The sequence below is a fragment of the Dunckerocampus dactyliophorus genome, chromosome 6 (genome assembly GCF_027744805.1).
Source record: "Dunckerocampus dactyliophorus isolate RoL2022-P2 chromosome 6, RoL_Ddac_1.1, whole genome shotgun sequence".
Lineage (NCBI taxonomy): Eukaryota > Metazoa > Chordata > Actinopteri > Syngnathiformes > Syngnathidae > Dunckerocampus > Dunckerocampus dactyliophorus.
In genome coordinates this window covers 32957235-32972764 of record NC_072824.1, presented here as the reverse complement: position 1 = coordinate 32972764, position 15530 = coordinate 32957235, and the positions used below count along the sequence as shown (strand labels likewise).

At 39.3% G+C, this 15530-nt stretch overlaps 1 protein-coding gene across 3 annotated transcripts in view; it reads left to right on the top strand.

The window, feature by feature from the left end:
- The first annotated feature begins 10982 nt into the window (after positions 1-10982).
- The window catches only part of scrn2 (secernin 2), an 8562-nt gene continuing 4014 nt past the window's right edge, over positions 10983-15530 (top strand). For all 3 annotated transcript variants that reach the window (XM_054779449.1, XM_054779450.1, XM_054779448.1), the window contains exons 1-3: positions 10983-11085; positions 13877-14039; positions 14316-14497. In XM_054779449.1, the coding sequence (XP_054635424.1) occupies positions 13878-14039; positions 14316-14497 (344 nt within the window). In that variant the 5' untranslated portion in view covers positions 10983-11085; position 13877. The remainder of the gene's footprint in view (positions 11086-13876; positions 14040-14315; positions 14498-15530) is intronic.

Here is a 15530-nt window from a genome sequence, read left to right as displayed (position 1 = left end):
CCCTCTGACGTCACACCACCGCCTACTTTCAAGGATGGATGGCTTTCCTCGTTCCTATTTGGCTTCTATTATTGCTGGATCGTACATTGGGCTATTTTTCTCACTGAACATAAGTTTTCTCAAACTTGGTCCAATTTGTATCTGTCACAGGAATACGGTGTAAACGTTTCTCATTTGTTTTTCATCTTTTAAAGGTTAGCAAAACCCTTAATGGTAATGCTTTGGTTTCTTTATACGTATGTAACATGCATGACAAAACTACATTGATGTGAGAAGTGAGAATTGTGGCTGTGTTAGAAAAGAATTACAGAGTCAACCACTGATGACATCATAGGCAGGTGACGGAGCTGACTTCCGGTTTTCATGGCTATCAGACAGTTAGTATGCTTAAACAAGGGAAATGGAACAAGAATAGATATACACTCAAATACATGCATTGGTTTAACTCTGGTCTCACATAGCTTGGCAAGTTCCTGTGAATGGTAAGTACATGAAACCACAAGTATAGGAAGTGATCATTTCCCCAGAAGTTGTACAATAAACGCAGAAGTAGATATCAAAGAAAGACCCAGACATAAAAAGTGGTTCTTTTCAAAAGCGGATTGGGGAAAATTCAGGGAGGAATGTAGCAAAGCAGCAAATTCAATACCAATGGAAGGTGGCATAGAGGAATGCACAGTTAAGATGACAAATAAGATCATAGAGGCAGCAATGAAAAGTATACCGTGGAAGTCAATTGGAGGGAAAGGAAAATGGTTCCATGGTGGAATGAAAAGTGCACAGCAGCTGGAAAAGAAAGAAATAGCACATTAAGAAGGTTAAGGAAGAACCTCAGCCAAGAAAATGTAATAAATTATCAGAGGAAAAAAGCTATAGCCCGAAGAGTAATTAAAAACAGTAAACAAAAGGCATGGAGGGATTATTGCTCTGCCATAGGAAGGCAAATCAAGATAGGAGATGTATGGTCAATGTTGAAGAAGATGAGTGGGAAAAACGTGTTTACTAAAATACCTACTGTATATTAGAAGATAATGGAACAATGTATGTGACTGATAAAGAAAAAGCAAATGTGCTGGGGAAAAAGCTTGCGGGGGTGCACAGTGGAGGCCATCTGGATGAAAATCATAGACGAGGGAAAGAGAGGATGCTAAAAGAGAATAGGGATGTGTTACTAAAACAGGATAGTGAGGAGAGTGTGGTGGATGTTGAAATGAATATCAATGAACTGCTAATAGTATTAAATAAAAGTAAAGATACTGCAACAGGAGAAGACCAGTTGAGTTATATTATGTTCCAGAACTTACCAGAAAATATGTTGGGAAAAATATGATATTTATTGAACAAGATATGGGAAGAAGGGAAAATACCAAAGCAGTGGAAAAGTGCATTAATTTTACCATTTAATAAACCTGGTAAGGATCCAAAACACCCTGTGAACTATCGAGCTATTGCTCTAACATCACATCTATGCAAATGGATGGAGGAAGTTCTAGTCAGAAGACTTAACTATTTCCTTGAAAGTCGAGAGTTACTTGCAACTTATCAGTGTGGGTTTAGAAAAGGACGATCAACAATGGAGGCTGTAGTTAGAGTAAGTCAGGAAATAGAGAAAAGCTTTAAAATGAAAGACTTGATGAATATTGTATTCTTTGATATTGAAAAGGCTTATGATTCCATGTGGCGGGAGGGTTTATTGATTAAGATGAATAGGATGGGAATTAGAGGTAGGTTCTATAACTGGGTCCTTGATTTCATATCGGACAGAAAATTCAAAGTAAAAATAGGATCAGAGATGTCAGAAGAATACAGTATAGCAAATGGTATACCACAGGGGAGTGTAATTAGCCCAGTTTTGTTTAACATAATGATAAATGATATATTCATGAATCTGGATAGAAGGATTGGGTCGGCCCTACACGCAGATGATGGAGTGATTTGGGCAAGGGGACGAGATTCTTTAAATGTGACAAGTAAAATGAAGGAAGCAATAAAGAAGATAGAACAATGGTCATGTGACTGGGGATTTAAGCTATCACCCAATAAAACATGTTACATGACGATTACCAGGAAAAAAGGCATAAAAAATCAGAACCTGATGCTATATGGACAAAACATGATAAAAGTAGATCAGTTTAAATACCTTGGTATGTGGCTAGATCAGAAAGGCACATGGAAGACCCATGTGGAAAAGGTAGAAGAGAAATGTAAGAGGATAATAAACTTAATGAGAGCTGTTACAGGTAAGGAGTGGGGAGCAGATAAACAGTCACTAATATATATATATAGAGCTTTGATGAGAGCAACTATAGATTATGGAAGTTTTGTAAATGGAGCTGCAGCTAAAACACATTTAAGGAAAATAGAAAGAAATATTCCCAAAGCATTTAGGATATGTACAGGTGCAATCACATCAACACCAATGAAAGCAATGCAGGTTGAGTTAGGAGAAGTAGCGTATGACCTGAGAAGAGATCAACTTATGTTGGCATACTGGAGTAGACTTAAAGGATGTAGGCATGGACATCTGGCCAAGGATGTGATGGAGGACTGTTGGGAGTATAATGCAACCAAAAGTAATAGCTTTGGGTGGGTAATTAAAGATAAAATAGATAAATATAACATAAAAAATATACATATTAATAATTCTACACCCATAAGCAATATTCCTATCTGTCTATTTCCTAAACCTGAAGTAGATATATATATAACAGAGTTAAAAAATAAATGGAAAGATAGTGAAAAAGGACATAAGGCAAGTCAGTATATTAAAAACAAATATTACAGTTACTTAGATATGTATACAGATGGATGAAAAAGCGAAGAAGGGAAGGTGGGGATTGGAATCTATGGACCACCAATGAACTATAGCATCATTAAAAGATTACCTGACCAGCTCTCGGTTTATACAGCAGACATGATGGCAATGATTATAGGCTTGCAATGGATAGAGGAAATAAAAGCAGATAGAGTGGTATGTTGTGTGGACTCTCTGGCAGCATTATATAGTATTAAAAATATGGAATCAAGTTGAGAGGATTTATTATTAGAAATACATCAAAACTTATTCCAACTACATATGTTAAAAATAGACATAAGATTTTGCTGGGTGCCTGCACATGTAGGGGTGGAGGGGAATGAGGTGGCAGATAAAATGGCTAAAATGGGAATTAGAAGGAATGAAATTATAGATATACCTGCTGGTAAAGGCGAAGTAAAGGCAATAATCAAAAAACAAATGATGGAGAAATGGCAAAATAGGTGGGATGAGGGTAGTAGCGGGAGAAAGTATTATAAAGTACAAAAATCTATCAGTGCACAAGGGGTGAAGAGAAGAAACAGAAAAGAGGAAATAGTGTTAACTAGGATGAGGCTCAATCACACCGGGTTAAATGACAAGATGTTTTTGATAGGGAAATGTAAATCAAAGTATGTATGGAGTGCAAAAGTATAGAGAACGTAGAACACATATTACTACACTGCAAGAGATATAGGGAAGAACGTGTAGCGTTAAGGAAAAGAATTAAGAAGATAGGAAGGGAATGGAGCATTGAGGGTATCTTAGGAACAGGTGGGGAGGGGGTAAGAGATATACAGAGGGCAGTGATAGAATATTTGAAGGACACAGGATTACATAATAGAATATAGATAAGTATTAGAATATTTTATTATAGTATTATTATTAGGATTATTATTAGTAGTAGTATAAGTAGTCTCCTCATTATCTAAGTTAGCATAAAGTAAGATGCTGTATATGGCCCATGTTACATACTCCGGTACAGTAGGTGGCGGTATGCACCTTTTCAAGTCATGGTTGCAACCCGCCATTAAACTAAAAGAAGAAGAAGAAGAAGACTTCCGGTTTCCGTGTATTAGCAAGCTAATAGGTGGCTAGCAAGGACGTTTTGTGATAAAAATACATTAAGACGCACGCCATTTTGTACTCTAACCGGAAAATGTACCCAATCTGGGCATACATTTTTTACATGAACCCAAAAACAGGCTAACCGGGGCGTGTGCTAACCGATGTTCCACTGTATATGAATTTAAGTGAGGCTAACATGTCAATTCTATACAAATGGTAACATGATGAGCAGTTTTATGGCTTTGCGTCATCATTTGACTCGCAATTCACTCAAACTGAAGACCACACACCACATCAAGATAACTGTTTCTCCGGAAAAATCCAATACAGTAGTACATTAATGGCATTTCTTTACAGAACAATCCCATATGAAGTCATACGGGGCTTTCCTGATGGCCCAAAGATGTCGACAGTGATCCATGATGATACTGTATGCACCTGACACTGGTTACACACTGTGCATAACTTTACTTTCTCTTTCTTTAATATGACTTTGTGGTCTGCAAGAACAAGCCGGTGGTAACAACTCACTGCAGTGTATCATGTTATGTATTGTTATGAAGTATAGTCATGATAGTGTACTGTCCTCTGCATAATTACCATTATTACAATCAATCTTGTTGAGAATTGAAGCAATTAGTCAGGAACAGGTTCTCAAGCTGCGCTCACGAAAGCACTGTGCATGTATTTTGTACACACTGGCACTAAAAATAGCATCAATTCATGACCAATGAGATACAGAATTTTATGAGATATTACACTCATTTGTTTTGTCAGTTATAACACAAACACAAATATGTTAGAACACAAAGATGTGGCAGCTTTTTCACAACGTTGCAGTGCTTTCTGGCTTTTTTCAATGACATTGCATCAGCTGGTGGTTTTATGAATGTGTTTTTCAGGGTTCTTTATAACCTTAACCCCCAAAAGCACATGGCTTCAAGAAATCTAACAAAATATGCTCTATTTGCATGTTAAACTCAAGTGTTTGACCAGTGAGAGCAATTTACCACAGTTTTCCCAAAAATTACAATGGAAGTTGCAGTGGGGGTTTTTTAGGTGCTGATGTGATAAAATTGCAGGAGGAAAATTCCGATCTCCAGACGTGACTGTGTGGCCAACATGCTAACCACTAGGCCACCGTGCGGCCTGAAGAATAAGTCATTATTTAACGAATATAAAGAGCCGAAAGACTTAAAAATGTCCCTAATGTCACCTTCCAACATGGCAGCCCTGAAAGAGTGAGGGTAAAGCCTTACTTCCCCCCCACTGGTAAGCAAGACTCTTCCAAAGTCAACAATAAACACCAAAGATATCCATTTTCTTGCCCTTGTTAATGATTTCCAATCCCACACGGCAGCCTGGGCTACAGTTGTCTTAAGGTACTTTTTTTTCTCAAACAGGCCCTCACTCATCACTCCCCCCCCCCACGCCTCCTCTTTTAACTTCAAACCAGTCATTTCTGCAAGCTGCGCTTTGATTGAAGCAGACACCTGTATTTTCCCAGAAGAGACTTCCTTGCGAGCCTCCGCCTCCCATCTTTGATTGTTAAACAGTGGTGGCGCCGCCATTACTCGTCTGCGCGACTGATGCCGCCCATCTTCTCCTCCCATCTTCCTCCTCTTCTGCCTTTTAACCACAACTGTAATTGCCGGGAGATTTCCAATTGCTTTAATGCGTCTCATTTTCTTAATTCTTTTTCTTGGGTTAAAAGTTATGATGATTTGATGATAAGTTAGCATTATTTTTGTTATATGAGATGCAGGTGCAGGTCATCTGAACAATTTAAAGTATAACGTTTGTGCAGATGCGCATCGATACCGTGCATTTTGCTTAGCTTACCAGTAATCCTCCAGGAAGACACACACACACACACACACACACGCACACACACACACAAATAATGCTACACTTTATTAGACGTCCTCTCCTAGCATCCTGTCTCCCCTTTCAGATTAATATCCTCTGTTCTTTTCACCAGCTGGGACCAGTTTTGGTCCCTTGACACCCCTCATCTTCCTCTTTGCTTCACTGGGCTGTGCCAGGCTTTATCTTCAGCTCAGCGGTGGGCGATACAGCACATTTTGGTGTCGATCCAATATCAAGTAAATCCAGGGCCAATATCATACCTGTCAACGTTTGAAAATCAGGGAAATGTTGTGGAAAATGAGGTACAATGAGGTGCAGTCTGGTCTTTCTACCAGAGGTTCCACCACCAGGGTGAAAAAAGCAGATTGTGTTATTTTACTGGTGTGCTTTTACTTTGAAGGCCTGAATTTACTGTTTACAGCAGGGGCGTCAAACTGGTTTTCACCACATCGCAGTTATGGTTATCCTCAGAGGGCCACTTTTCATAATTCTATTTTAGAATTGTGTTAATAATTACATTCATTTTCCATTAATAACTAATAAAAAATAGTCATTTTAAATTGGATTTGACAACAGAAAAATACAAGGTTTTCTGTCAAGACTGACAACAAAAACATTTAGAAAGAAAGATTGTCTTTTTAATTTAAAAAAAATGAAGTTATTTTTGTTGGTAATATTAATTTTCTTTTTACTTTAATGTATTATTTTATTATTTATTGTAAACGTAACGGTAAATGTTTATTGAATCATTGTAAAAATATGTTTTAAATATTACATTTTTTAATATTATTGTAAACATATTTGTTATATATTAAAAGTTTTACTTATTTAAATATATTTATATTAAGTAAAAAATAAATACATTAGAGCATACATATAAAAATACGATAATATAAATATAATTTTACAATAGTATAAAAGTAAAATAATGAAAAATAAAGCTTAAAAAAGTAAAGACAAAATGAATATTAATAACAAAATTACAATATATACATACAAATATTTTTTTAAATATTAAAGTAAGTGTCCTTTTGACATGCGTTATTTCAAGGCTTTCGCGGGCCACATAAAATGATATGAAGGGCCAAATCCGTCCCCCGGGCCTTGAGTTTGACACCCGTGTCTTCCAGGAAGTGTTACGCCGACGTTGCCCGAGTGGCTGTGGAATCTGTGCTCTTCCATGTTTTATATTTTCATGAAAGTTGAACTACAGGAAACAATCAAAACGGGAGGGAGCCAGGGCAAAATACAGGAATTTCCCCAGGAAAACGGGAGTGTACACAGCAGTGACGTGCAGTGGGGTCCATGGCTGGTGAGGCACTGACACCTTTGCTCATTAAGAGGATAACAAGAAAAAGAAGATAATGATTCACTTTTGTCTTCAAATTGTTTTCAAATGATTTCTTAGTTCTGTTGGAGATGGAATTCTCCACAACCCCCGAAAGGGCAAAGGACCACTTCATTGAAAGATAACTTTCAGGAATTGTCAGAAATGGGATATGGAAGAACTGATTACATTTTGGGGCTGATCCGGATCACCGTCTGGATCCAGGAATTTTTTAAAGGATTCTTTAACATTGCCAGATAGGAACATTTTCGGCATTTGTGCATATAACTCCACAAAATACAGGACAAATTTGAGAAATGATCAAAGACCGATCCAGATAATGGAATAATTCCGGATAAAAAAATAGGGGACCTTTGGAATTGTCATCATAGGAAGACATCAAAGGAAGCTATAAGCATGCAAAGAAACACCATCATAGTACGTCGCCAGGACACCGTGGAATCTGGAGTGTGCCAACGCGTTTGTTGTATCTTCAAAAGCCATGCAGCTGATCCTGAAGAAAACAGCCATCATGGAAAATGTAATTTTTGTGAATAACAACTGAACTAATATTGATATCATTATGATTCCATTTGCTCATGGCATGTCTTCATGGTCAAGGAATCTAAATATGTAGAGAAAATACATGTAGGACTAATATTTGGTGTCCGAGTGCTTTTCTAGTTCACTATATGGCCCTCGTTGGAAAAAGTTTGGGCACCCCTGATGTGGAATATGCAGTTTTCTCCTGCTTCCTAAAGTCGTGTGCTTTGTTGGCAATGCTGCTTTGTGCCAAACGTCAGTTTGTTGTTTCTCTGTTCCAGCCGTGGTTTTGCAGTCTTTGTTGGCCAACTTGATGATGCTGACAGTTGTCGGTGTTGTTATTTCTGCCAAAAGTGAATGAGTTTATTTGCACCTTCATTCGACAAATAAGTGGATTCATGTGTTTGTGCGTTCCTGCGTGTGTGCGTGATCTCGTCGGGGCGTGTTTGCGCCTGGGCTCAGGTGGGTGTTTACTTGCCGTGGTGTTTTTGACTGTTTGTGTGTACGGACAGACAGGATGTGCGGTGTCTGTCAGCACACTCCCGCAGATGAAAGGCTGACGGGGGCGTGTAAGCGGCTGAGTGCCATTCAGGTAACACGCTGTCTCCTCGAAAACCTCTCAAGAATTCATTTCAGTTGCCTCCAGCATTCCGAATGTGCCAACAATGGCCGCGAGCTGGAACCTGGCAACAAAAGGCTGCACCAGCTTGATTTAGTCTGCTATTGCGTACACGATGAACTGGACGCGTCTGTCATTCAGCTTCTCATAAACCGAATAACAACTGAGGCGTGAGTCATCGTTTTGGGGATCGTCTAGTCACTTCAATGTCCGTGTGCACGAGCTGTCGACACAAATGCACTGCGGTTTGCACAGAGACAGACAATGCTGCAATGCGGTTGGACAGGAACATGCGATCACACATGGAATTCATTCTCTCGTTTCTGCTGTCAGCACAGATCAAATGATTGCTTGGACCTCACGCATAAAGAAAATGCGCTTTTCAAGCACCTCATCTCACAAACCATACGAACCACTTCTGTTCCCGAACTCCTAAAGAGAACAGCTCCTGACTTGTACGTGCTCCTGTGGGTGTCTTGCGGGCCTTCTACCTTCTTCAAATTCTCCCCCCAGATCTCCTTGTAGCAGCGCACGGAATCCACGACCCCTCTCGCATTCATTAGCATTCCACCATCGTCATCCGTGATGATGTTGCGAGCTGTTGGGACCTAAAGAGCAGCCAGTGTTAGAGGGCGTGTCGCTCATTTTCAGTTCCGTGGTGATGGCTTTCCTTTTCTTCGGTGCAAAGCCGCTTGGGCAGCATAATGAAGTCAAAAAAGTGAACTAATAAGTGATGTTATTCATTCTTCAGTGTAGCTGCGCAGGCGTTTGTCCGTTTAGTTATTCTCAAACCAATCTTGCGTTTACAGGCCAAAATTATATTTTTTAATTAATTTATCGCCGCACGTTCATAACCACAAAACGGATCATCGTCCTGTACAGAACTAAGACCTGATTACAGTAGTCGCTTCTTTATCGTGGTTAATTGGTTCCAGATTCAAGTGAATTTCTGGAAAGTAGGATTCCTTATTTATAAATAGAATATTTTTGTAGTTAGAGCATAGAAAAGTTATTTAGGAGCTTCTAAATACGGTTTCTAACATTATTAGAGCCCTCTAGACATGAAATAACACCCCTATAGTCACCTGTACACTTGGATTACCCAACACGGTAGACATAATCAAATGTAATATCAAATGTACCGAAGTAGTTCAAGCATGGATGGCAACAAATTTCTTAAAATGAAACAAAAGCACAACAGAGATTGTGGTTTTTGGTGACCCAAATATTTTAAATTGGCCCATTTCCCTCATTCTGTCACCCCTTGACAAGAAACCTTGGCGCTATTATGGACTCTCATTTTAAAAGCCTTTTCCGTGGCTGCACCAGAACTCTGAAACAGTCTTCAGAGATGCACAAACACACGAGCACTTTGAAACCCTGATGAAAACCTACCTCTTTTCACCGGCATTCAACAAAGACGGAATAAGCACACTGATTTTATTTTGTGTATTTTTGGTGTGGTTTATTTATTTATTTATGCTTGATTTTATTTTCCTTGTTGTCTGAACAGCTTGTGCAGCATTTTGGTCAACCCTTGTTGTTTTAAAATGTGCTATATAAATAAAGTTGGTCTTGACTTGGAAATATGACATAGACTCACACATGTTAGTATTGGCAGAGTTCCTTGTTTTTGTTCCTTTTTTACTTCTTGCTTCTGTACAGTACTTCCTGCAATGGCCATTGTCTCATCAATGTAACATTACAGCCACCTAGTGACCAGTGTAGAGTACTACATATCATCAGAAGGTCTTTCACTGCGTTTTTTGAATGCCTTACATTTGTATTTTAGTTCATTTAGCCATTTTTTATGCTTGAAAATGGTCACCGTAATTTCCGGACTATAAGACGCTACCTTTTTCACAGGCTTAAACAGTGATGCGGCTAATTCATGGCTAAAAGAGAATCAGGAAGTGGTGAATTGGATGCTAATATCACATTTTGAAGTCTTACGCAGCAGTCGCGTTTTGGATCTGACAAGTCTTACGTTAGTTTGATCAAGTGTAGAATTACGACCGCTCCTGCTCGGACTGTTTGGACCGCGGAAGCTGTTCAACTCCGATGACAAAAGGCGTCTCCCGTGCTAACGAGTGACGCTGGGAACACCACGTGTAGGTAGGATTGCAAGGTTTATAGTGTGTCTTTCTGTGTAAATATCCCATACGACCTATGTATGTACAATTTTTTTTCTCTTTACATTTGGTGGGCGTGGCTGATATTCAGGAAATGACAATCATTTAAGCAAAAATACATACAATTTGCTTAAATGCTTACTAATAATAGGCCGTATTCAACCATGAAATAGCATGATTTATGAATTAATATTATTAGTTTCATTTTCTACTTTTTTAAAATGTATTTTTGGTCGTTTTTGTGTTGATTTTTACAATAAAAAGATGGTAAAACCTATCCATTGTATATGCACAGATATCTAAACACAACAATATTAGCTTTGTGTTATTGGTGACCAATTTATTAGTGTAATATCTAATAATATATCTTATCAACACCAAATTAATTGTGTTTTTAAAATATGAAAACACTTACCTGCCATAATGGCACAAATAAATGTGGTCAGAACTGATTCAAATATGAGTTTATTTCATTTTACTCTGCAAGTTTACTTTACTTTGCACCTAAGTTTTTCTCACTTCTTTTACTCAATTATTTATTTCATTTTTTTGCTGTTGGGTTTTTTTGTACCTTCGTTGCATTTTTTGGAATAAAAAACGAGCTGCGGTCTGCAAATGGCCCCCGGGCCGCACTTGGGACACCCCTCCTTGAGGATTTCCCGGTCACGTGACTGGCGTGTCTTCAACCTGCCCTCTCCCGGCTCACTGTCAGCGACCGTCAATAACGGAAAAGGTAAATGAATGCTTTGTGTGGTAATATTGAAAGCGCAGCGATAGTTTACACACTCTTTGGAGCTGGAGATGTGCCACTCGTACCAAAAAATGGCGAGGTGACATGAGGCGACAGTTCCAGCTCGATCAAGACGAGGAAGCAGAGAGGAACCGAACGTTTTTTTTCAGACCGTCTAATAAACATTCATCAGTAACATTTCTGGCATACAGTCACATTTCGCTCATTTATTTACGATTTCAAAAGCGCCTCGTTGACGCAAAGGCGACACAGAGGACGTCGGATTTGTGCAGATTACAGTCAATAAAGTGCACAAGACTGCCTCCTAATCCCGAGTGTGCGGTGTGAAATACATGCTCTGCGTTCTGCTGTCATAGTGTTCATGTGGATTCTCTTCTCCTGGCAGCACTTCATGAACATTAGCAGTGTAGCATGGAAACTCCTATTTCACTCAGCAAGGCGAGAAGGATTTAATAACCAGTGTTGGCAACCAGCGTTGCCAGGTGGGAAAACACAAATTGTTGTAACAGAATCTTAAAATTGTGGTATTTTGAGAAAAAAAATCGTACAAATCTGATATCACATCCCTCGGTAGCCATCTGTAGCCATCTGCTACAGTAAAGTATTACCACGTGCCGTGTATAGTATAGTTTATAATGCAGTTTTACCTTTAAATAAACTTAACAGCACGGTTGGGGGGGGCAACCACTGGAAGAACAGCGCCCCCATGTAGCTGTAAAGATTATCAGGCGAAGTGCAGGGTGAACTGTATCCTGTTTGTGTTTGCTGAACAGCCAGGTATTGAAAGGCCATTGTCCTGTATTGTGGGATTTTTGGAGTTATTGAACTTATCATACAAATATGATCAATAGGGCAACACCAAAACTCACATTTGACTCAGCAATGTGAGTCATGAGTTTCACCGGCACCGCAGCGACTACATGGAAGTATAACCCAGGTTTAAGAACGACACATAATTTCATGTCACAGGCAGAAGTTTGGTCGCTAAAGGGGTCTGAATACTCGCTAAGATATGCCGTTAGTAGCTAGTAAGGCGTGGGCGATACTGCAAATTTTGGTATCGATTCTATGCCAAGTAAACGCAGCGACAGTATTGCTGATAGGTTACTTTTGAGGTTTTTCAAGAAACTTGAATGATTTTGTAATTTTGCCCTGAATTTGCACTCTCCACTTTGTGCTGTGAATCGGGTGGCTTCACTCTATCACGCTTTTTCAAAAATATATAAAGAAACCATGCTGTTTTGTGGTTGGATACGGCCCATTATTAGTCAAAACTATGCACATTGAAGCACATTTTACGTAGTTTTTGCCAAAATGAAGCCATTTCAAGCATAAAAATGGCTAAATGAAGTCAAATACGAATATGAGGCATTCAGAAGAAGCATTTAAAGATGTTGTGATGATATGTAGTATTCGACACTGGCCACTCGGTTTCAGTACAGGGGTCCCTCGTTCATCGCGGGGGTTAGGTTGTAAAAATAACCCGCAATAAGTGGAATCTGCGAAGTAGTCAGCTTCATCTGTGTACAGTTATGATATATGTTCTAAGGCTGTAAAAGCCCCCACCATACACTTTTTACACTTTTCTCAGTCAAGCATGAACATTTTCTCACATTTCTCTCTCGTTTAAACCCTCTCAAAGTTCAAATTTCCTTTGGATTTTCATGATCAACCTACGAGGTTGGACACGTAAGAAATGATTAACAGTGACTCACGCGTATTTCACAATTCTTCTGACCGTGCCTCTTCGTCCTGGCGCCACACACTGTGGCGTTTCTGCATCCTTGTTAAAACGTACTGCTGCTGTCGTCCTTATGCAATTTTCCTCCTTCTTTGTATGACCGACCAAAGGCTCATTTTTTCCGTGATGGCGCTCTGCAGCCGCGGAACTTCTACCTTTCCTTGGCATGTACAGAAGTCCAACTTTTTGTGCGATGGTTAGCGTCTTCCTTTCCTTCTACTGTTGCAGCCGTAATCCACACCAAGCTAAAACTCACTTCCTCTCTGCCCCCCACTCATACCCCCAGCACTGGAACACATTGACAGCAGCAGACACGAATGCAAGTGTTATTTATGTCTTATTTTCTCTTACTAGGTGTACTATTTTTGGTAATAGGAGTGTAAAGGTGACTATAAGGGTGTTATTTCATGTCTAATCATGTTAAAAACTGTATTTAGAAGGCTGTAAACAGGTATCCTTTGCTCCAACTATGAAATATTACATTTATAAATAAGGGCTCCTACTTCACTTGTTCACCTACTTCACTTATCACAGTCCGGTCTGGAACCAATTAACCGCGCTAAACGAAGGATTACTGTACAACCAGAATAAAAGACAAAATAAAATAAAAAAATGTAGGCAAACAAATAATTGAATGTATAAATCCAACAATATAAGACAATGTAACAATATCAACAGTAATACAAATATTCCCAATTATTACATACAATTGTTTGAGCAAAATAATAGTCAATGGTGCAAAATAAGTCAACAAAAGCTACATTGTGGCTACGCTGCATCGACTCTCATTCAAGTCCTTTAGCTTTCCCCCCCCAAAAGAATATTAACAATGTAACAATTAAAAAAAAATATATATGTTTGTCGATCTCATCACACTAGTATCGCTCTGATACTGAAACTGCCCTTGGTATTGATACTATGTCCCCCTAAAATGGACATACCGATGTCTGTGAGACACACACCAAGTAAAATTGCTGAGTCATTGTAATATATGCATGCATTACATTGAATGTTGTGGTGTTTTGTTTGCAGCATGGCAGGAGATCCCATGTCATGTGACTGCTTTGTTTCCTTGCCCCCCGGCTCCCGTGACGACCACGTCATTTTTGGCAAGAACTCCGACCGTCCCCGGGATGAGGTGCAGGAGGTGGTCCACTACCCTGCAGCGTCTCACCCCGCGGGCACCACACTGGAGGTAAGACCTTTGTAGATGACCGACAGCCGTCCATCATCCTTCCTACCCGCTGCATGGCGTCGGTATTCATCATACGTTCATAATCGTCACGTCTGCGGCTGCTGTGTGTACGGAGACTTTCAAGCATGAACACATTCTGTTCAGGAGCTAACTGACGTGCATTCCCAGCCCGTGTGTACTGTACCTCGTCATGCGCTGTAAAGATAACACTATTTTCTTTATGAACCATACAGTCGCTCTTCTCCTGCTGATCTGGTGCGTTCTTGTCATGTGTAGTGTACATACATCCAGATCCCTCAGGCGGCGCAGACCCACGCCGTCATTCTCAGTAAACCAGCATGGATATGGGGGGCTGAAATGGGAGCCAACGACCAGGGAGTGTGTATTGGGAACGAGGCGGTCTGGACCAGGGAGGACGTTACCCCCGGAGAGGCTTTGCTGGGCATGGACCTCGTGAGGTGAGCTCCTATTATGGTGGGACGTGGACTTGAGCAAGCACTCATCTAACTTGGGGGAGTCCAAACGTTCTCCACCGAGTTATTAAAAGTTATTGAAAGAAAAAAGGGAATCTCAGCTTTGTGATGTAGTTGAAAAGTCTATTATTAGCAAGAACTTTGGGCTCTGATCTTTTTTTTTTACCCTTGTTTTTTCTTACATTTTCCAAATATTTCCACTTTCTTCTCAAATAATCTTTGTAAATGTTCATAAATGATGGTAATGTTATGGCTTCATTATTGACTATATTCTTGTAAAGTTCTAACGTTGTCTGCAACCTCATTTTACAAAATTGCAACTGTTTTGTTTGTCATAATAGAACCACTTTTTAGATAATTAGGTATTTTTGTCTTTAATATTTGAACTCATTGCTGCTAAAATATTACGCGTTTGTTCTCGTAAAATTGCAACCTTTTCTCTTCATATTTTGATTTTAATCTCATAAAATTACAGTTTTTTCCATTTCTTTTTTTTACACTTTTCAACAATTTCACCTCTTCTTGTAAATTTTCTTCATCATATTTTGACTTTATTCTCGTAAAATTATTACTACTTTTTCCGCAATCCCATTGATTTGTTTTGTTTCTCATGTTGTTACGTTTCTGTTACATAATGTTTTTCAAACAATGATGTGATATTTCAGCGCTGTGCTACTACAATGACATCATTTTTCTTCATAATAATACAAGTTTATTCTCATAAAATTAGGACATTTTCCGAAGTTGGAATAAAACTTATTTCTCTGAATATTTGGACTTTATTGTCATTAAATTATTGCTGATTTTTCTATTTTTGCTTTGTTTTTTTTAGCTTTCTTTTAGAATGTGCCACGGGTTAATAAAAGAAACGGGAATGGCCCCCGGGCCGCACTCTGGACACCCCCGATCACCCGGATGTGAGGAAAATATTCTGCAAATTTGCATGTTCACTGGGAGCGTTTCTCCCGACACGTCACTTAAGTCGTTAACTGGCCGTGGAACCCCAGGACAAATCCTC